Source organism: Hipposideros armiger, unplaced genomic scaffold (genome assembly GCF_001890085.2).
Source record: "Hipposideros armiger isolate ML-2016 unplaced genomic scaffold, ASM189008v1 scaffold_242, whole genome shotgun sequence".
NCBI lineage: Eukaryota > Metazoa > Chordata > Mammalia > Chiroptera > Hipposideridae > Hipposideros > Hipposideros armiger.
This window is the reverse complement of record NW_017731592.1, coordinates 1,280,644-1,303,370: the sequence shown is the minus strand read 5'-3', so window position 1 is coordinate 1,303,370 and position 22,727 is coordinate 1,280,644. Positions and strand designations below refer to the sequence as shown.

The window sequence follows — 22,727 nt, the reverse complement described above, 5'->3', positions numbered from 1 at the left end:
AATTAGAATTATTCATAATGAGTATACATCGTTTTTATAAAAATGGTAAGATTATTTAAAATATTCTGTTTATATGCATGTCAACTGAATTTAATCTAGCTATACAAAAAACAGATATACGTACACACAGATATACACAAGTACACGTAACAAAAGATTATAGGAGAAACAGTACTACAAAATGTTAACAGTGGTTATCTCTGAATGGTAGAATTATGGGTACCTTTTCTTTCCATTTATCTATATTTTCGACATTTTCTACAACATGCTTGTATTCCTTTTACATTAGAAAAATGTTTAATTTCAGAAATACAGTTGTAAACTCATGTAATAACATGAAAATGTGCTTAAACTACAAAATTAAATGAGAAGTAAAAGCAGGATACATGCATGATGATTACAACTACACAAAAACATACGTGCGTGTGGCAAAGGTCGAAAGTGGATATGGAAAATACACTCACGAATATGGAGTCTTTGGGACCAGGCATATTCCAGGGAATTTTCCCATTTATGGAATGATAAGTCCATATGAATAAAGATAAGTGGTCTTACAAAGTTCTGTTCTTAAGCTGGTTTCTCTTAGCCTAATGTTTAATCTTTTTGGTACCATGAATGGTACCAACACTGGCTTTAAACAAAAGCAATTAGTAATAACATAGCTTACTCATGAACAAACCAGAAGCAAGGCCAATGACATGCTTCAGGTGGTGGGCGTGTCTGGTCAGCTACTGAGTTCAGCAGGGAGTTCCACTCACTGGCCTTCCTGATAATGGTGATAATACTAACAGCAGCTGTCATCTACTGAGCACCTATTATGTCCCAGGTTCCTTACATACATTACTTCATCCTCACAACATATGAAGCAGATAGTATTATCAACATTTTATAGGTGAGGACACTCAGGCACAAAAAAGTCAAGTCATATCGATGGTAAATAGCAACCCAGGGGTTTAAACCTGGGCGTTTGTGACTTCAAAGTCCATATCCTGTTGTTTCACACAGCATGAATAACTAGATTTGGGTGTGATAAGAGGGTATAATTGAGTGATTTTTAAAAACTCTATCTTCAAAGCCTTCCAAAACATTGTTGTCTTGTTTTCATAAAAAAGTAATATAAAAAAGGATAATAAGTATTAGAGATAGTGTAGTCTACTTCTTGGTTCAAAATGGAGAGAAGCAAAAATTACCAAGAAAAAATGAAATAAAGATCAAAGAACTTTCACTCTTGACTAACTGCAGTTAGCAGAGGTTAAAAATCTCAGGAAGTTAGGAGTTAATGACAAGAAAGCAAGGGCCCCAGTGGTGACAAGATACAGGGGGCTACTTTAGAAGTCACTGCACTGGGAATGAATTCATGGCAATTGCAAACACAGCATGCTGGGCAGTAGTGGCAGCACCAAAGTATTCAACTTTGAAAGGCAAGTAAGTCCCTGCCTTGAGAACAGGCAGCTTTGATGATTAAAGTGAGCAGGGCATAGCCGGAGCACATGAAAAAGAGGAGGATTTATCTTTTAACCTGGCACACAGGTACGAAGGGCAGGTGGCTGCTGGGAGGGAAAAATCTAAGTGGCAGAGGTGGAGGTGGAATGCTCTCACGTTGTGCATGGCCAGGAGGACTTCAACACTCCCCAGTTATATTAGTCAGGACCAAAGCTCAGGGCTAAGAAGCTTCTACAGAGAAAAACTGATGTAACCAAAGAAAGGGAGGTTAGGTGAGCACAACTCTGAGGCTGCATTTCAACGAAGTTGGGTCTGCTTTCATATTTTTAAGGGTTCTCAAAAGCAGTTCAACCTCTCCAAGTCTGTGGCCCCCGTGAGCATTTCTGGGAGCACCTGGCATTGGTGCCCTGAGGACAGGAGGGGGCGCAATATAGCACTACTCAGGAAAACCAGTACCTTCCACCTTAGTGGATTGCTGCTTCAGCTTTAAGTTCTTTGCGTGGGTCTTCCCCAGGTAGTGCGACTGGGCCACGACAGGGGAGGAAAAGGTCATGTTACAGATGGGGCAGCACTGGTTCTTGTCTTTGCTTCTGCTGCTCTTCTGGGTGGGAGAAAGAACACAGGTCTGATCACACCACTGCCCGGCCAGAAAACCTTCCATGGTTCCCCACTGCCCACAGGAGAACGGGCATTCCAGGCCCCCTTCACACACACTACCCCAACCTGCCTTTCTGGGTTCTTCTCCAGCTATCTCATCCCAGGCTCTCTACTCACCATTCCCCACTTTATTCTCTGTTGCTCCCCTTCTGCCTAAAATGATCTTCCCTTCTTTCCTGCCTGGCATATGTCTGCTTAGTCTTCAAGGCCCAGATTAAATATCATCTCTTCTGGGAGACTTTTACTTAAGAAAATCATTCAATAAACAATTATCAAGCCACTTTGTGTGAGTACTCCAGGAAGAATTCATCTTGTTCCTCCTCTGTACTCCCAGAGTCTCTATCATACCACTTATCACCCTAAACTGACAGTGTCATAGCTTGGGAGACTCTTTGGTGAACTAAAGTGCAACGTTTGGGCATGGACTGTTGGACTCATCTTGTTTCCTATCCTTAGTACCCTGCTGGAGTCTGGCACACAGCAGGTGCTCAGGGTTTTATTTGATTATGATTACTAGAAAACAATGTATTTCAAGCCTATATTAAGGGCTCCCAGCCTCTCTCCGAGAAGGTCCGATCTCTAGATAGAGTATTCATTCTAAGACAGTATTTTGTTATTTTTTTTTAGGGTGCCAGGACCAACAATCACCAGCTGCCCAAGTGCCAAAAAATTATGCTTCTGAAATCTCTTGATGTTGATTCTGCACGCAGAGCAATCAAGCTGCCCTTCGTGTGCCACTCTCGAGAGAAACCCTTTTTTTTCCTTTTTTTAAAGATTTTATTGGGAAATTGGGGGAGGGGAACAGCACTGGGGAATCGGGGAAGGGGAACAGACAAGTTGCTGTCCTTTTGTTCTTCAGTCTAGTTGTGGAGGACGTCACTTCACTGGCCCATGTTGGTATTATGATCACTGTGCTCTTCCCGGCTGAGGCAGTCGCTCGCCGGCCATTGGACGGCCACTCATGGTGGCTCACGTCAACTCACGAAAGCTCATGCCCGCGGCCGACCAGCCCCACGGCAGCCTACGCCGCCGCCAGCGACTCACGGCAGCCCAGCTCCAGGTCAAGCTGGTTGTTCACCATCTTAGCTGTAGAGAGCGCAGCATCACTGGCCCTTATGTGGGATAAGGGCCCTGCTGCTCAGAGCTGGTGTCCCAAGCCAACTCTTAACCAACACACCACTCGGCCAGCCCCAGAAATACTTTTGAAGATAGTATTTTTTGACCTCGGCACTATAGACATTTCGGGCTGGCTAATTCTTTATAGGAGAGTGGGAAGGAGCCTGTGATCTTATTTGAACTACTAGACCACCCCAAGACTTGAAGGAACTGAGATTCAAAGAGGTGAAGTGACGTGCCCAGGGTCAGAGTTGATCCCATCTTTTTGAATTCTGAATCATAAGAAGGGCAATCAGGAATGAGGCCAGTGAATTGGAGAAGGGATGCACATGGCCCTTACAAACCAGCGGTCATTATAGTAGGAGGCACAGTTTACAAACTCTTATTCATTGAGTATCCACTAGGAATCAGAATTTTACATCATGAGACCCTTACAAGGTAGGAATTATTATTTCTATTTTGTGGGTGAAGTACAGACTGGTTAAGTGATTTATCTAAGGTCTACCAGTAAGCTGCAGAGCTGGTACTGGGCCCTAGTCTGCTGATTTCTTTTTTTTAAAGATTTTTAATGCGGAATTGGGGGGATGGGAACAGACAAGTTGCTGTTGTTTTGTTCGTCAGTCTAGTTGTGGAGGACGTTGCTTCACTGGCCCAAGTTGGCACCATCATTACGCTCTTCCCCGGGGAGGCAGGTCAGTTGTTGGCTTCTGGACGGCCGCTCATGCTGGCTGCTGGCTACATACAGTAGCCCATGGCAACCCACTGCCACAGGGGCTGCAGCCTACGCCGTCGCCGGCGACTCACGGCAGCCCAGCTCCAGGTTGAGCTGTTGTTCAGCATCTTAGCTGTGGAGGGCAGTGTCACTGGCCCTCATATGTGGGATCCGAACCAGGGCCCTCTGGCGTCCCAAGCCAGTTTTTAACCATCGTGCCACTCGGCCGGTTCTCTGCTGATTTCTTATCCTATGACATGTACACAGCCTTCTATGGAACAAAAACAATGATGCCCCTAAGGAACTGGGGTTCTTTCAACATAATTATCACAGGACTTCTAAGCAAAAAACAAATGTAGTTACAGCTCTATCAGAGCATGCACCTGGAAAGGTCTTCCTTCCATTTGTTTATTCAAAACAGTCCAGTGCTGAGCTTAGCTCTTTTCCCTGATCTCAAGAAAGCCGCAGCCTGGCTTCCTTCTACTTTGTCTCCTTGAGTAGTGAATGGGCATCTTGTCTTACTCCAACAAACCACAATGGCTCCATTTACTGAGCCCCTACTGTGTGCCAGGCTCTGTGTTGGGTGCTTTTTCCTTCCCTCATTTTAGTTTGGAAAAATCCTAAATCGTAGTTGATATTAACGTCCTCATTTCTATAGAGGAAGAAATCAAGGCTCAGAGAAGTAATAAGACTTGCTCAAGTCACACGACAGGGCTGGGATTTGAAGCCAAGTCAGTCTGACTCAAAGCCCATGCTCTTTCCACCGCACCAACCTGCCTGCTGGCTTCATCAGGAAGCGAGCGGTCTCAACGCGGCAACTGGATTACCTGATCTGAGTCTAGCTTCTTCGTTTCCCCCTTTAAAGTCTCCATTCCATGGATTGCTAGGTATCTCTTCACTTTGTTGGCATGTTTTTTGCTCTGCAAGAACCCAGGAAAAAGATCAAAGATAGCCAAATGCCATTTTATATCTAAGGCACTCAAAAACACTTACTAGATTTTCACCTGATTCATCCTCACAAAACTTTTGAGCAAGAGATGGTGGGGGAGGAAACCTAGTTTATTGAATTCCTACTCTGTTTAAGATAATTTACATGCTATCAAATCTAATCTTCACAACCTGTGAGAAAATGATCATCATCTCCATCTTGTAGCTAAGGAAATAGAGGCTGAAGATGTGAGGTTTCTTGCCCAAGATGAGTAGCAGAGTTGTGATTCAAACTTGGATCTATTTAAAGCTAAAACGCATACTTTCTACTCTACAAGCTATAAGGGAAGATGTAAGTATAATGATCCTGATTTGGATGGGAGAAATGAGGCTCCGAAAAATTAGGTCAGTCTTCAAGTTACAGTCAAATTGCATGGAGACAATGCTTAGACGGCTAAGAAGGAATTACACTTCATTGTGCAAGCCAGGGAGAAGTGGGGGCTTGAAACTGGGTCTGGAGTGTAAAGCAGTCCTAAAGGTACAAGGGCATACCTGGTAGTGTGCCAGCTTCTGGGACTCCGAAATGAGCAAGGCGCAGCAAACCTTACACTGGGTGTTGGTGAAGAGACACTGGTTCTTCTGGATCATGTGCTCCACTACAGAGAGGAAAATGAAAAATCCCTGCGTTAACAGCCAGCCTCAACAGCACTGTCTTTGAACCCTGCCTCAAACTTGGGCCCTGGATAAGGGAATGAAATGCCATGCTATTATATCCTGGCAAACTTCAGTCAGTCTTCCCCTGCTGCTTTCACAACTCAGGCTAGATTTTCACACCACCTACACTACGACTTGCTTTAAAATTTTATGTAAGCCAACTTTATTTACTACATTGTTTTAAAACTTTTTAATTCAGATATAATTGAGATATAACATTAATTTCAGGTGTACAATAAAATGAATCAATATCTGTATTGTAAAAGGATCACCACAATAAGTCTATGTTACCATATAACTTATAATTTTTTCCTCTGATAGGAGTTTTTCAGATCTACTCTCTTAGCAACCTTCAAATATACAATACTGAATTATTAACTATAGTCACCACATTCTACAATTAAATTCTTTTAAAAAGGAATCTTTAGACCACAAACTTAAGTAGATACCAATAAAAATGATACAATTTTGTCAGATACTGGCGTCACAGGCTTGGAGCTCTCTTTAAAAAGAGTAAGAGAGCAGTGACTGTGAAGAGCTGCAGTAAGACATGGTCGCACTCGCCTGAGGCTTCTTTCCTGACAGAATCAGAGGGATTGAAAGACTTGAAAAGAGGATCATTTTCTCACTGTTCTTTTAAATTTTTTATTGTAATAATTCTGTATCTTTTTATTATTTATGGGACGTTTTGTATGGAATTAAAAATAAAGCAACCTTCTGGGCTGGCTGAGTGGCTCAGTTGGTTAAGAGCTCGCTCAAGAGTGCGAGCTCTGAGCAACAGGGTTGCTGGTTCAATTCCCGACCTGAGCTGAGCTGCTGCTGAGCTGCTAACAGGTGGCAGGATGGCTCAGCTAAAAAAAAAAAAATTAACAACAAATGAATAAATAAATAAATAAATAAATAAAGCAACCTTCAAATTTGCTCCACTAAAAGATCAATAGCTTTTTCTAATTATTTAAATTTCCATTGGTATAACCGTACACAGAATTGGTTAGAAAATTGCATTGGGGTTTAACTATTAAAAGACTAGAACATTCTTTTTGTATGGAAAGAACATTTCTATTTACCGAGGAAATATTAAAATTAAAAATTGGTTTTCTTTTGAATGAATCAGATTTGAAAAGAAATTTTGGAGGATAAGCATCAGTTAGAAGATGGTGCTGATCTTTTCTCTTCATGAAGAAAGGTAAATTAATCTTATTCTTATACAGTAAACATCAACTATTATCGAATACCAGCTAATTGTTTGTGGTACAAATTATGTAGGAACTTGGGCTCCCTAAGCATGCTGACTTGGGTTCAAACCTTGCTGCTGTTACTTACTAGCTGTGTGCTTTTACAGAAATTACTTTATCTCCAACACCCAGTTTTCCTTTGTATAAAATGGGGGTATTGGTGACATGTATCTCATAGAAGGGATTCCCCTTGTGCTTTTCCATATAGACCACTTAGCACAGTGCCTGGCCGAGTACATGCTCAATCTCAATGTTATCATCAAATTATTTTCTGGGCCCTGTGGTTCTGAGTAAATTAATTATTTTCTATATTGTACCTATGATGATAGCTCTTAATCTAAAATTTGGTAACTATTAAAATTTTTATCTGTTCTTCACTTGACTTTGAAACATTTAAAATCACCTACCATGTTACACAATTTCCACTGTAGGAAACCATAGTAATAACTTGTTCTTAATTGTTGGGCCCGGAGAACAAAGCCTTACCTTTTCGGGGAGTGAGTAAAACCTCATTCGATGCATGAATCCTATTATGACACTGATAAACTGAGGCAGGGCAGAGTCCAGAAAACTGTGAGGGGACAGCAAGCCCACATTTTTTATTTTCTACTCTGGACTAAAAAGTGGTCAGGATGCCCTAGATGTCTTAGTGGAGAACTTTTTTTTTTTTTAAGCTGAGCCATCCTGCCACCTGTTGGCAGCTCAGCAGCTGCTCAGCTCGGGCCGGGAATTGAACCGCTGTTGCTGAGCTCAAACTCTTGAGCGAGCTCTTAACCAACTGAGCCACTCAGCCGGCCTCTTAGTGGAGAACTTTTAAGGTGCCTCTTTCTGCTTCACAAGATCTAAAGCTTATTTATGCCAGCACATTTGGGCAGAAGAGTTGTCTCGCTGTATTTCTGCCTCTTAGGGTCTCTTGTTTATGTCCCCATTTTTCTCCTACAGTGCTTGGTAAATTTTTGTGAAAGACTTTGCCTACCTCACCTGTGCTTCAGAGAACCAAGGGAAATGGGTCTGTGAACACATCCGGGCCAGAGCTTTTTAAAGGTGGTACCCAGGAGTCAGAGTCCAGCTATCCCCTCCACGCCTGGAGATTCTGGATCTTGTTTTATTAAAGGAGATGGCTTCCTTTTTAAGGACATTCAGAATCTGACTCCCAAAGACTAAACAGGGCAGGGACCATGTCATCTATGACTTTGTATCCCCAGTACAATATCTGACCTACAGTGGAGGCTTGGTGATACCTGCTGAATGGCTGAAATGCATCTCTCTGGCCTCAGAGTGTACACTCACACTGTCCACAAACATATTCAGAATGCCTTCTATGTGCCAGCACTGGGCTTCATGCTGCGGCCATAGCAACAAATAAAACAATATAAAGTAAATAAAAGAGCAAGATAGTGACGGAGAGTGAGAAATGCTATGAAAACAAACAAAGTGGTAGAGAGTGATGGGGGCAGCATGTCAGTGAAGGCCACTGTAGGAGGCATCAGCCTCAGGGTCTGGGGGAAAGTGTTCCAGCCAGAGACGGCGCCAAATCTCTAAGGCAGGGGTGAGTTCAGCATGTTCGAGGAATGGAGAGAAGGCCAGTGTGGCTAGAGTATGGTAAATGAGAGAATAGTGGTAGGAAATGAAGTTGGAGAGACAGCATGAGGCCTACCAGATCATGAATGAATATAAGGCCTCATAAATCATGATATGAACCATGAATTTTATTTTAAGTGCAATGAGAAGCAACAAGATCTGGCTTAGGTTTGGAAAAGATTACTCTGATCACTGTGTCAACAGGCTGCATGGGAATAGAAGTGGATGGAGGGAGAATAGAGAGGAGGCTGTTGCAGTCTTCTAGGTATAGATGATGGAAGTCCAAACGTCCATCCAGGTTGGCAATGGAGACAGAGAAAAGTGGATGATCTGGAATTACGCTGTGGAAGTAGATCTCAAATTCAATTTCTTGGACTGGGGGGTTGCGAAGGAAAGAGAGGATTCAAGGATCACTTCTAAGTTTTGAACTTTAGAAACTGTACAGATGAGATGACAGCTGGAAGAAGCCAGCCTTGGAGGAGAAATTAAAGACTTTTTTCGGCTATGTTAAACATGAGTGGTCTATCAGACATGGGAAGAGATATCAAGTAGTCAGTTGAAGATTCAGATCTGGAGCTTGAGGGAGACATCAAATCTGGAGATATAAACTGGGAATCATCAGTATATCAATCATACTTAAAATTGTGGACTGAAAGAGAATCCTAGTGTAGATGAAAAAGGAAAGAGGTTCTGGGACTGAGTCTTGGGACCCTCCAAACTTAGAAGTCAGGCAGAGGAAGAGAAGTTGAATATAAAAATGAGTACAGGAGGGGACCTCCAGCTGTGGCAGAGTGAGGAGATCCTCCTCTTCCCCAAAAGCAACTATAAAACTGGACAAAACTGACAAAAAACAACCATATCAGCACTCTGGAAATTGACCAAAGGCATTTAACAATCTGGAAGCATTTATGTTTGTACACCTGCTGAACTTTGGCTGAGAATAGTGAGTTGCTCTCATCCCCTCCCACACTCAGTCAGCACAGAGGAGGTGCCAATAAGAGGCAGGATGTGAGAACCAATAGCTTCCCTGTGGAAGGGGGCAATCACTTAATTTGGAGTGCTGGGCAACATGCATACCTATCAATAGTTATACTGTTGATAGAAGTGACGATCTCTCAGAGGCAGGTGAGCAGGAAGGGCCAAAGGCTCGACTAGCTTGAGGTCGAGGCCATGGTTGAGTGCCTGGCTGAGACTGCATGGCAGTGGAGACGTGAGAGGGCCCAAGTTAGTCACACACTCCTGGCCAACTCTGAAGCTGTGCAAAAGAGATGCAAAAGGGCCTGACAGAAAGTAAAAACCTGGGAAGACTTTTAAATGGTATGAACTTTGAATGTGCTTCTCTACTTCACACAGATCCAACAGCAGAGAACCAAGGCCTTATTAGCACCAGGTGTTTGAGAACAAGCTCTGTTGAATCACTGGCTGACCACTAAGAAACACAAACACATAAAAATTATAAAAAAGAACCAAACTGGGAATATTTGCTCTTAAAGTCTTCAGCCACCGTGTAAGCATTTTCTTCCAAACTGTGAGGAAGTCTAAACTGTTCCATGCATGAAACCACATGGAGAGGCTCTAAGACTACCTGAAAAGAGCGAGATGCCTGGCCAGCCCCCGGAAGCACCATCCCAGAGCTGTTTCAGCTCTAGCCACCATGTGACTGCAACAGCCTAAGAAACTCTGAGTCAGAACTGTCCAGCCAAGCCTTTGCTGAATTCCTGACCCAGAAGAGACATGAGATGTTCATGAGGTTGGAGGAAGTTAAGGTCCACAAGGGGAAAGAGAACGTACATGAATTATCAGAATTTTGAGAAGGTGCACTCAATGTGAATCCCTGTTGCCCTGATATCCACATACAACTCTAACCCAACTACCAACTACCTCTCCAGAGTGGGACAGGTTTGCTATAGGAAATTAGGTGCTTAGAAAATCATTGGAAAGGCTGAAGGGACTAAGTTGGGCCTCCAGAAACATCTCTAGGAACTATGCATAATTGTTCCAATAGGCAAGCTACAGTCTCTGAGGCCTCCATTACAGTCTTGTTGGAAATAAGAAGCTTCATTGTTATTGAACCTGCTTCTCAGCTTATGAAGCTGGAGAATGAATGCTGGAACACTGATGTAGGAAGACCTCACAGTTCCATGACAATTCTTGATAGCAGTAATAGCCAAAAGCCATAGGAATATGGTCTTCACTGCATTTCTGCCTTCCAAATCTTTTGAGAGGGCATCCGATTGGCAGGATTTAATTGGTATCTATATCATAGCCAATGAGAAGATGTATGGGGCAGAGGCTGAGAGATCTAGAGTATAAAGTTCAGAACTGATTTTTACAGGTTCAATGAAGTAGGGACAGAGAAAGTCAGTGTGGGAATGCAAGATAATTCATAAACTAAAGAAATTTAGAGGGCCGGCCGAGTAGCTCAGTTGGTTAAGAGCTCGCTCAAGAGTTTGAGCTCTGAGCAACAGCGGTTCGAGTCCAGCCCGAGCTGAGCAGCCGCTGAGCTACCAACAGGTAGCAGGATGGCTCAGCTAAAAAAAAAAAAAAAAAAAAAATTTAGGGGCTAGCCGAGTGGCTCATTTGGTTAAGCCCTTGTTCAAGAATGTGAGCTCTGAGCAACAGGGTTGCCGGTTTGATTCCCACATGGACCAGTGAGCTGCGCCCGAGCTGAGCTGCTGCTGAGCTGCCAACAGGTGGCAGGATGGCTCAGCTGGTGAGAGCACGTGCTCCTAAAAACAAGGTTGCCTGTTCGAGATGGTGGGCTATGCCCACCCGCAACTAAAGACTAAACTCGGCACCTTGAGCTGAGCTGCCACCCGGGTGGCTCAGGGGATAGAGTGTGCGCTCTTAACAACAAGCCTGCCAGTTCGACTCCCACATGGACTTGTGGCTACGCCCACCCAAAACTAAGACTGAACTCGGCATCTTGAGCTGAGCTGCCATCTAGGTGGCTCAGTGGACAGAGCGTACACTCTTAATAACGAGGCTGCTGGTTCGACTCCTGCATGGGATGGTGGCTACGCCCACCTGCAACTAATTAAACAAAGCATATTGAGCTGAGTGGCACGACTGGATTTGGAGCTGAGCTTGCTGAGCCCTCCATAACTAAGATTGAAGGACAACAACTTGGCTGTTTCCCTCCCCCAATAAAATCTTAAAAAATAGAAACTTAGGGGAAGTAGTATTTGGGAAACAAAATGACAGACACTTCAATTTGAGTTGCAATAGTCTTTGGATGACTTAAAGGTATCTTCAGTTGCCTTAGGATGACTTAGGGCCAGGATGGCTGGTTACTGCGTGACTAAACTCCAATATTCCAACTTTTAGGTGAACATTGCTAATCTATACTAACTTGCTATTCCTTGGGTCTAGATTTGACCTTAGAATCTTCAACTCAGATCTGCAGAAATCCATCAATTGACTGGAAGTGGTCCTTAGGGAGAGATGAAACCTATTTACTACCCTGTTTCTTATGGCTTATTAGGAGGTAGTGGATGTCTAGGTACAGCTATAGTTAGAAAGCAGCAAACAACAAAACATCCTAGAAAAAGGATGCTGGCTATAATCTACCCATGGGTCAGACTGGATAGGCAGTATGGTCTAAAGCAGCGGTTCTCAACCTTCCTAATGCTGCCACCCCTTAATACAGTTCCTCATGTTGTGGTGACCCCCAACCATAAAATTATTTTCATTGCTACTCTATAACTGTAATTTTGCTACTGTTATGAACTGTAATGTAAATATCTTTTTGTTTTCCGATGGTCTTAGGCGACCCCTGTGAAAGGGTTGTTCGACCCCCAAAGGGGTCGCGACCCACAGGTTGAGAACCGCTGGTCTAAAGGTAGGGTGGTTTATAAGAATGAACTGGACAGTTAGCCCCATAAGGTCACTTAGCCTTAGTACTTCCATCTATTTTGTGAATCCATATTGTTGCTGGTCTCAAGAAGCTCAAATTTTCATCATACAAAAGGGCAGAAGAAAGCAAATGTAAGGGCACTAATGATGTGGTGCTAAAAAGTTTTCTATTTAGAATATGTATAAAACAGAGTGGAGCTAAAATGAAATAATCAATAAATAAAATGAAAAATTCACTAGAGGAACTCAACAGTTCAAAATGGCAAAAGAAAAAATTAGTAAACTTGAAGATAAATCAATAGAAATATTTGATCTGAAGAAGATAAAAATAAGGCCTGAAAGCTGCCAACATTTGATTAAAAAAAAAGACATTAATCTATACATCCAAATATCTCAAGGCCCCCAAAGTAGAATAAATACCAAGAGACTGACACCTAGACACATCATAGTCAAACTATTGAAATATAAAGACAGAAAATCTTGAAAGCAGCAAGGGAAAAATGACTCATCATCTCCAGTGGAATAATTTGATGAATGACTTAACTTCTTGTCTTGAAACAATGAATGCCAGAAGGCAGTGGAATGACATAGCCAAAGTAGTGAACTAACCACTATGCTGTACACCTGAAACTAATATGAAAAAATAAAAATGGGAAAAATAGTGAAAAAGAACAAAACTATCAACCAAGAACTGTCTAACAAAACTATCCTTCAAACGTTATGCAAAGTGACAGAAGCCAGTCGCAAAAGAACACATATTACATAATTCCATTTATATGAAACACCCAGAACAGGCAAATCCATATGAACAGAAAAAAGATACGTACTTGCCAGGGGTGACTGCTAATGGGTACAGGGTGATGAAAATATTCTGAAATTAGACAGTGGCGATGGCTGCACAACTCTGTGAATATACTAAATGCACATTTTAAAAGGACGAATTTTATGGTATATGAATTAGGTGTCAATAAAGCTGTTATTAGAAACAAAACAACAACTATCCTTTAAGAATGAAGACAAAATAAAGACATTCCCAGATAAAGACTGAGAGAATTTACTGCTAGTATGTCTGCCTTGCAAGGAATACTAAAAGTAGCCCTTCAGGCTGAAAGAGATACACAATAATTTGAATTCAGAAGAAAAAATAAAGAACACCAAAGATGGTAAATATATGGGTTACTATAAAAGACATTACATATTTTTTTCTAATTTCTTCTCTTCTTTAAAAGACATTGTATAAAGCAATAATTATAACACTGTTTAATTAGGCTTATAACACATATAGATATAATATATATGACAATAAAAGTACAAAGGAGGGGGAGGGAAGGAGTTACATTATAGGAATGCTTTTATATTTTACCAGAATTAAGTTAGTATTAATTTGAAGTAGACTGTGATGAGTCAAGATGCATCCTGTAGTCCCTAGAGCACCATTAAGAAAATAACCTAAAAAAAAATAGGGGAACTAAAATGGTACATTACAAAATATTTAACACAAAGCCAGTAAAAGAGGAAAAGAAGAAAACAAAATGGAGATAAATAGCAAAATGGAAAATGTAAATCTAGCCATATCAATAATTAAATTAAATGTGAATAGTCTAAACAGCTCACCCAAAAGGTAGATTGTCAGAGGATAAAAAAGCAGGAGCCATACAATAGAATTCTACTTATCAATAAAAAGGGAGTGAGGTATTAATACACACTACAATTTGGCTGAACCTCAAAAACATGCTGAATGAAAGAAGCCAAATGGAAAAGACTACATATTGTATGATTCCATTTATATGAAATGTCCAGAAAAGGCAAGTTTATAGAAACAGAAAACAGTTCAGTGGTTGCCTAGGGTAGGAGGTAAGAGTGCGGATTCAAAATAAAGGAATATAGAGGATGGCCAGGTGGCTGAGTCGGTTACAGGACATGCTCTTAACAACGAGGTTGCCAATTTGACTCCTGCATGGGATGGTGGGCTGTGCCTCCCCGCAACTAGACTGAAAATGGTGACTGGAGTTGGAGCTGAGCTGCTCCCTCCACAACTAAGACTGAAAAACAACAACTGGACTTGGACTTGACTTGGAGCTGATGGGTCCTGAGAAAAACACAGTTTCCCAATAAAGTTAAAATAATAATAATAATAATAAAAAGTTGACTTAAAAATAAATAAAATAAAGGAGTGATGGAAACATTCTAAAACTAGATTATGGCTACACAACTCTATCCTTTTACTAAAATCATTGAATTGTATGGTTACAATGAGTGAATTTTACGGTATGTAAATTATAACTCAATGAAAGTGCTAAGAAAAAAAAACAACCCCAAGCGAGAACTTGGTATTACAGGTATCTACCTACACCTCATATAAATATTGCAGAAGTGAGGAGAGTAGGGAAATGAACTGGGTTGTAAGTGACACTGTGCATTCATAACACAAAACAGACAGTTCACGTTCCAGCACACAGCTGCTGTGTTGAGGACAAAGGTCACTTCGTCTTTTTGTGCACCCCAACTCTCAGGCATTCCTTTCCACCGTTCCCACTATACATTAGACTAAAACTGTTTTGGTGTTTGCTTCCTGGACTAGATTACAGGTCCCTCCAGGGCAAGGACAGTCTTTTGCTCATCTCTGTAGCTCTGATGCCCAGCAAGTCTTGGGAATAGAGCAGGCATCTGTGAACATTTGTCAAATTAATGAAAGGAAAATTGCCGGGGGGGGGGCAACTTTATACCACACAAGTTTGAATGTATGAGGGAGACAGGGGGCCCATAATAACTTAGGAGTGGGACTATAGGAGTCGGAGTCAGGGTATAGCTCTGTGTACCATCCCAAACTGAAACATACAGTCCTTGGATGTGGTAAAAAACTCCATTTTATCCCAGGGCAACCAGTCCACAGGCAACATATTAAACTTTACAAAATGAGTCTGCTCAGCAAGCAAACAAACCATTATAGAAATCTGATTGCCTTGCAGATTACAAGATAGGATTAGCATAGAAGTCCAGTTTTTGTACTTTTGGGTAGAGTTAAGCAGCTAACTCTGCTAAGGACTGTGGAGTCTCACAACCAGGTCAGGCCAGCTCTTTCCATCTCCATCTTATCCACTGCCAGGTAAAATGCGGAACAAGCTGGGAACCTTCAGCGGAGAAGTCTCCCTGTTTCTCAGGCTCCTGGCCCCTATGTCAGAAAAGGGACCCAGCTGGCAGAGATCAGACACCTAAAAACAGGGGTAAATCAGGGCTCAGTCACCAAGGCCAGGAGGAACGTAGGGGTAAGAAGGCGGCTTTCTAGACCCCTTGGAAGTGTGCGGCATGAGAAGCGAGGCTAGAGACAGTAGGGGTAGGGGAACCTGAAGACTGGGACGATGGAGAGTCAGGGAGAAATGGTGAGGGGGGTTACGAGTCTGTGGGTCTCCCAGAAGGCGTGGAGAGGGATTACAGTCCACGAGTTTGGAAAGAGCTGCGCTCTGGTGGGTGAAGAAGGCAGGGGAGAAAGCACCGGCGGCCGGAGCTTCAGAAGGCCCTTGATCATTTGCACGCGGGGCCCTGATTCTTGGGGTGCCGCGGACTCGATTTTCAGGGGAGCTGGCCCATGGTGCCTGGGCCCGATGGGGTGCACGCATCCCGGAATCCCCCGGCGCGTCACGCAAGTGGGCGGGCCGGGAGTTAGGGGGTGTGACCGTAGACCTGGGGGCTGGTCCGCGTTCTCGTCCCGCGCTTCCGCTACTCCCCGCGAAAGGGGCAGGCGGGTTAGGGGCTTCCTGCCTTTGAGACCCTCGGACTCACCTTCCTCCCTCCCCACTGGTTGGGCCCCGGACACTGCTTCCCACAGGCGGCGCGCCCTCTCGCGGTCGAAGCGCAGCCCGTCTGGTTCCCGGCCCTCCCGCTCCTCCGAGATGTTGTATGGCCGGGCCCCTCCGCTGTCCGCGGCCTCCACCGTGCCCAACGCGGGATACTCCATCTTCCCCGCAACCCCTAACCGGCCGATAGCCGGTCCTGAACCTTAGTCTCGCGAGATGTGGCTGGGAGGGTGACTTTGCCGGGCCAACAAATCTCGCGAGGTTGGGCGCCGCAGACCGCGTTGCGGTGCTGGCCCCGGGCGCTTCTCTTACCTCTTTGCTGTTGGGTCCTCGAAGCATCTGCTGTGGATTCGAAAGTTGGTCGCCGGTTTCACAGCAGTCCTCTCTCTTTGGGACGGTATAGATCAGTTCTTGTCTCAGGGTTCTCACCTTGCTCACGGTCAGCCTTTGATACTTCTCATTTCGTTCTCTTGAAGGCCCTGTTATGTGGGATAATTTTCCCCATTTCACTGGTAGGGAAACTGAGGCCCAGAACCTAGAAATGGTTTATGCAAGAGTTCGTTACTAGTAAGTGGTAGAGCCAGAACTCCATCTCCATGATTATAATACATACCATTTGAGTTCCAAGTGCTAACCCCCAGCCCACACCAACCCCTAAACTCCTCTCCAACGTAGCCCCGTCAAAACTGAAATTCTATCTTCCAATCCCACACTTGCCCCTCTCGCAGTTTTTCCGAGCCACCGTCTCTTGCCAAGGTTGTTGTAGTAGAGTCCTTAGTGTTCCTTCCCTTGCCCTTCAGGTATTCCCAGCACAGCAGCCTCAGTGATCATCTTGAAACAAGCCATATCATGACACCCCGGTGCTCAAAATTTCCAACACCTCCCTATCTCACTCTTCAAAAAAGCCGAAGTCCTTAGTTTAGCCAATAGGACCCTACACAATTGACTTCTCTTAACTTCGCTCATATCCCATTATGTTAGCCTCCAACCGCTTCATTTCTGTCCCAGTTGCCCTGGCCTCCAGGAAATAATTTCCTCCATATGTCTTCCCGGCTGTCTCTGGTTTTCTTCTCTGGCTAACTTACCTAAATTTTACCCCTATATACACATTTCATGCCCTTTCCTGCTTTATTTTTTTTCTCGTTAACACCATTATCAGATCAGACATAGTTTATATTTTACTTTTTATTTTGTTTATTGTTTGTCTCCCCACTAAAAAGGCAAGCCCCAGGAAAGCAGGGATTTTTCTCTATTTTGTTCTCAGCTGAATCCCCAGTACCTTGAAATAGAGCTTGGACCCTCATGGGTACATACGAAATATTTGTTGAATGAATGAAACTTATTTTTTTTAATCCACAATGTGTTTATTGGGGTGGTTCCTCACTCATCTTGACTCGGGGTGCTTTTAGTACTTCTTTCTTCTGAAGGAACATCCTTCTGTAAGCCTTGCTTTTCCTCCTGTAGGGTGATAGAGGACCGTGGAGCAGCCAACACACAAAACTACCGTTTTTGCATGGCTAATGATGGTGGTGATTTTATAGCATCCTGGGTACTTAAGGTCCATGAAGTAGGAATTGGGGCTCTGCACCAGGCACCACTTCTTGTGTTTCCTCTTCTCCTCTTCTGGAGAGGGATGAAGGAGATCCTTAGCGAGAGGCATGTTCTCGTGGGGAGGTTGTCACCGCCAGAGAGCTGAAACTTATAGTTATCTTATTTCAACCTCATTTATTCAAATGTTTATCTAGAGTTTACTATGAGCTAGATGTTATTTTGGGCACTGGAATACAGTGGTGAACTAGACAGATGGGGAAGCTCTATTAGAGTGTTTTTTATTCTGGTTGAGGAGAGTGTAATAAGTCAACAGATAGTAATAAATGATAAGGAGAAATTAAAACAGTAAAACATCTTGGGTGAATGACGTGGGAGGAACATTAGGGTAGTCAGAGGAAAGCTCTGAAGAAATGACATTTGACTTAAGACCTGTCTGATGAGAAGGGGATGGCCAAAGAGCTTGGGAAGAGTGTTCCAGGCAGAGGAAACAGCAAGTGCAAAGGTCCTGTAGCAGGAATGAACTTACTGTGTTGGAGAAACAGGAATAAGGACAGTATGGCTGGAGCCCAGTGAACAAGGGGGAAAGTGGTATCAGAGGAGGCCAAAGGGAGAAAGACAGAGATATTTCTTGCCTGAGATCACACAGCTCATTAGTGGGATTTACTCATTTATACTACAAATATTGAGCACAAACTGTGCGTCAGGCCTCATGCCAGGCTCTGGAACTTCCAGTGCAGTAGATGACTAATGTTTGTGCAGTACTTTATAGGTCATGAAGCACCTTTAACATACATTATAACATTAAGTCCTCCAGCTGGTTCTTCAGTGAGAGATTCCTACATATTTAACAATAAGGAAAAAGATAGAGAGGTGAAAGTTTTATCAGGGTCACATATCTAGTTAGTGACAGGGTCCATGTTTGAACACTGGTCCTTAGACTGCAAATGCATGTCCTTTTGCCAATACCAGATGACTAGCCTAAAAGCCAATAAATATACATTACTTATTTATCTTAAAGAAGATTTCTACGTACTCATATTTTCATAGCATGAGTTATTCAGCTAGAAATCACAAGGGATAGAGGACATTTTTGTTAAAGTCCCANGATGGGTCCTGGAAAAACACAATGTTCCCCTTCCCCAATTCCCCAACACTGTTCCTTCCCCTTCCCAATTCCCCAATAAAAAAATCTAACAACAAAAGCACTGTCACTTATAGAAAAAAAGAATTGTATACATTAAAAAAATTATATATATGCATACTTAAATAACCTATTGTTTAATTTTGCTTGCATTTGAGCTTCATAAACATGGTATCATACTGTTTGTATTTTTGTGTGACTTCCATTTTCCCTCAACATATAGTTTCTAATATCTATATTGTTGCAAGTCACTATAGTTCATTCATTTTCACTGTGGGATAATATTATAGTGTGTGAATATACCATAATTTGTTAATGTGTTCTACTGTTGATGGACATTTGGAATATTTCCAATTTTTTTTCTATTAAAAACAGGGCTACTGCTAAGCCTTCTGCCATGTGAGGATATGACAAGAAGTTTGTGACCTGGAAGAGGGCCTTCACTCAATCCTGGCACCCTGATCTCAATTTTCAGCCTCCAGAACTGTGAGAAATAAATTTCTGTTATTTATAAGCCAAAATAAATAAATAAATAAATGAAAACAGGGCTACTATTAACATTCTTACACTTATCTCTTGGTACACTTGGGCAGGAGTTTCTGTAGGGTATATATCTAGGAATTGAATTGCCGGGTGGTAGGGTATGTAGATGTTATACTTTACAAGCGAATGCCAAATTGTTTTCCAAAGTGGTTGATTGAATCAATTTATATTCTCACCAGCAAAGTATAAGAGTTCACATTGATTTTCATTCTCTCTTGCACTTGGTACTGTCAGACTTACTGTATTTCCCCATGTATAAGATGCATCTTAATTTGGGGGCCCGAAATTTGAAAAAAATGTATTACATAAAGTTATTGAACTCAAATTTTATTCATCATAAAATTCATACAGCTCCTCATCACTTGTGGGAAATGCAAGTAAAAAAATCTACAACTGCTGTATAAGATGCACCCAGTTTTTAGACCCCAAAATTTTTGAAAAAGGGTGTGTTTTATACATGGGGAAATATGGTAATTTTTTTGCCAATCTAGACGGTATAAATGGTATTAGATGTACGAGTGTGTTAGACCTTTTCATTTCATTCTTTATCTCTCACTTTTTTTTTATAGTTTTTTTTATTGGGGGGTTGGGGGGATGGGAACAGTGCTGGGGAATTGTGGGGAGGGGAACAGACAAGTTGCTGTCCTTTAGTTCTTCAGTCTACTTGTGGAGAACGTTGCTTCACTGGCCCAAGTTGGCACCATCATTGCGCTCTTCCCGGGCCAGGCAGATCAGTCGCCGGCTTCTGGATGGCCGCGTGAGCGGCTGCTGGCTGCTCATGCTGGCTGCTGGCTACATATGGTAGGCTATGGCAACCCACTGCCACAGGGACTGCAGCCTACGCCGTCGCCNCAAAGTTTTAGTGTTTAATATTTAATAGCACAACTGACCAAGGTCCAAGATGTGAAGTTACCATGTTCAAGAAATGGGGGAAAATCACTCAATAAGCTAACTATATAGTATGTGATAAGAATAACGCACACTTTATAATATAAAACCTGTCTACACATAGTAGTTAGTTGCAAAAAGCCACTTGGTCTTCTCTTGGCTTGTAAAAACAATGTTCCAGATTTCAGTGGCAACCTTCAACTCTTTTGTGTAGCAGGTATCTTGTTTTCACCTTCCAGTTCTTCCACCCCAGCCTGCGTCATGAGGTCTGCAATGTTTTTCTCCAGGTCATCCATGCGACTGCTCATGCCATCAATTCTCCCGATGATCTGATGGGACATGGTCTGAAATTTATCTTGCATCTGTTGCAGGAGTGTCTGCACCACCAAGGTGAGATCCTGCATGGTCTTGGGGCCAGTCTCGGCCATCTCCCCGGTTCCCAGCTTGGCGGTGATGTCTCAGACCGTCACCAACACTCCAGAGCTCTCACTCTTGAGCGAGCTCTTAACCAACTGAGCCACTCGGCCGGCCCCTCACAAGGATATTTTTTAACACAGTGGAGCAAATCATGGGAGTGGAGTACTTAAGAAGCTGTGCATATTGGAAAACAGTCTCCCTCCCCCTATTCCCAATCCAATTAAATGCTAAAAATAATTTGTTTACTTTCCAATGAATGTGCTGTCACTGTTTGTCCCCTGTGCCACTGAGGCAGAGTCCCAAGCCACAGCTCTGGGTGTATGAACAGCCCTCACTGTCCCTAGTTTTCTCTTGTGTGTTTGTGTAAGTCCTTCCAATAATGCCTAGGCCTGGACTCCTTGCTGGGACCTGGCAGTGCAGGTGATGCCTTATGTTTATGGGGCTGGCTTTTTATTTCTTCTCTGTGGAAAATGGGAACCATTTCTCAACATGTTCTATGTGTTGTTGCTATGGGAGAAGAACAATCCCAAGGAAATGGCTTTGCCAAGAGACAGGAATTGGCCACAGTTCAGCAGATATTTCAGTTGGGTAAACACTTTGTGTGCGTGTGTGTACACGTGTGTGCTAACCCACACTACAGAATTTAGTAAACTATAGTTTCTGCTCTCAGGAAGATTAAACTCTAAAAAAGGAAGTTTCTACTTTGTGCATAATATCCGAGAGTATGTTTTAATTGCTATAATAGAAGTGATAACTGTTTTGATTGCACCCAGGATTTAATTTATAGAGGTGACTGAATGATGACACAGGAGTTCAGTGCCATTGAAAGTTTTATTACTCACAGTTCAAAAGAGAATGGGGGCACACCACACCATGCAGGACTATTTGGGGAAGTACCAGCATTGTTCAGCAGGCAGAAGGAGAAAAGGGAGAGCAAGGCCCAGAGCCTTTATTGTGGTTTCTGCAGGAAGGAATGGGCTAGGCAAGGCAAACAGTTTAGGATTGGCAGTTTGAATAATTTCAATAGGCTGTGGGCTATAGGAGTGGGTCCCTAGTTGTCTGGGGTGCTTTAGGGCAGGGGGAATACTGACTTGATGTGTGAGATTTAGATAAAGAGGTGGTTGGGGGTGTGGGCTTTGGATTGGTTGGTTTGCAAATGAAAGGTGTGCTTGAAGGCAGATTATTTGCTATCTTTAGGAATTAGCTAACCCTGAGAGAGGCAGTTCTACCTTGGTCAACAAGGCCCCAAGATATCAAAGTATCATAAAATACAGAAAATAAAACATGATTAATACAGCAACCAATGCTAGTATGGATGGAGTGGGACAACAAAGCCACAGTTGTGGGGATCATGATACTATCTGGTTTACCCCATACGAGGCTTTCTATTTCTCACTCTGCGATCACATCTCTAGCTGTTAGAGGTGGCCGTAAATTAGGTTTACTAACAGGAATGTGACCAAATGTTGTTTGGCTTAGTACCTGAGATTGACCCAAAATAGCTGGGGTGCTCCTGAGGAAAACTGTGGAAAAGCCACACTCTGGGGGACACATCTTTGCTGCAGTCTTTCCTGGGCTGTGTTATTTTGTAATGTTTTTGGGGCTGCCAGGAAGCAATGTCTTCAGGGGATGCCAGGTTTTTTTTTTTTTAAAGATTTTTTATTGGGCAATTGGGGGAGGGGAACAGCATTGGAGAATCGGGGAAGGGGAACAGACGAATTGCTGTCTTTTGTTCTTCAGTCTAGTTGTGGAGGACGTCGTTTCATTGGCCCATGTTGGTATTATCATCATTACGCTCTTCCTGGGTAAGGCAGTCGCTCGCCGGCTATTGGACGGCCATACACGGTTCATGGCAGCCCACTGCAGCAGGGGCTGCAGCCTACACCGGTCGCTGGTGACTCATGGCAGCCCAGCTCCAAGTTGAGCTGCTGTTCACCATCTTAGCTGTAGAGGGCGCAACGTCACTGGCCCATGTGGGATCTGAACTGGTGGCCCTACTGCTCAGAGCTCGTGCTCCCAAGCCAACTCTTTTTTTTTTAAAGATTTTTGTTGGGGAATTGGGGGTATGGGAACAGCGCTGGGGAATTCGGGAAGGAGAACAGACAAATTGCTGTTGTTTTGTTCTTCAGTCTAGTTGTGGAGGATGTTGCTTC

At 43.0% G+C, this 22,727-nt stretch overlaps 2 protein-coding genes and 1 pseudogene across 6 annotated transcripts in view; all 3 read right to left on the bottom strand.

Moving 5' to 3' along the window:
- The window catches only part of ZNF346 (zinc finger protein 346), a 28,110-nt gene extending 11,875 nt beyond the window's left edge, over positions 1 to 16,235 (bottom strand). For 2 of the 5 annotated variants that reach the window (XM_019655663.1, XM_019655664.1), the window contains exons 1-4: positions 16,021 to 16,235; positions 5,408 to 5,511; positions 4,756 to 4,848; positions 1,900 to 2,044 (exon numbers count right to left, since the gene is read on the bottom strand). In XM_019655663.1, the coding sequence (XP_019511208.1) occupies positions 1,900 to 2,044; positions 4,756 to 4,848; positions 5,408 to 5,511; positions 16,021 to 16,195 (517 nt within the window). In that variant the 5' untranslated portion in view covers positions 16,196 to 16,235. Of the gene's footprint in view, positions 1 to 1,899; positions 2,045 to 4,755; positions 4,849 to 5,407; positions 5,512 to 13,067; positions 13,105 to 15,249; positions 15,453 to 16,020 lie in introns of those variants that run through there. The other 3 variants (XM_019655666.1, XM_019655667.1, XM_019655665.1) reach the window with 3 other exon arrangements.
- A 1,204-nt stretch (positions 16,236 to 17,439) lies between these two features.
- On the bottom strand, positions 17,440 to 17,717 carry LOC109389756 (40S ribosomal protein S27-like). The gene has a single exon (XM_019655558.1). The coding sequence runs from the start codon at positions 17,692 to 17,694 to the stop codon at positions 17,440 to 17,442; it is 255 nt and encodes an 84-aa protein (XP_019511103.1). The 5' UTR covers positions 17,695 to 17,717.
- A 2,627-nt stretch (positions 17,718 to 20,344) lies between these two features.
- On the bottom strand, positions 20,345 to 20,628 carry LOC109389757 (heat shock factor-binding protein 1 pseudogene; annotated as a pseudogene).
- Between the last annotated feature and the right edge of the window lie 2,099 nt (positions 20,629 to 22,727).

What these genes read in the sequence shown, in the direction of transcription:
- LOC109389756 (XM_019655558.1), bottom strand. Translation starts at nt 17,694, where the DNA reads ATGCCTCTCGCTAAGGATCTCCTTCATCCCTCTCCAGAAGAGGAGAAG.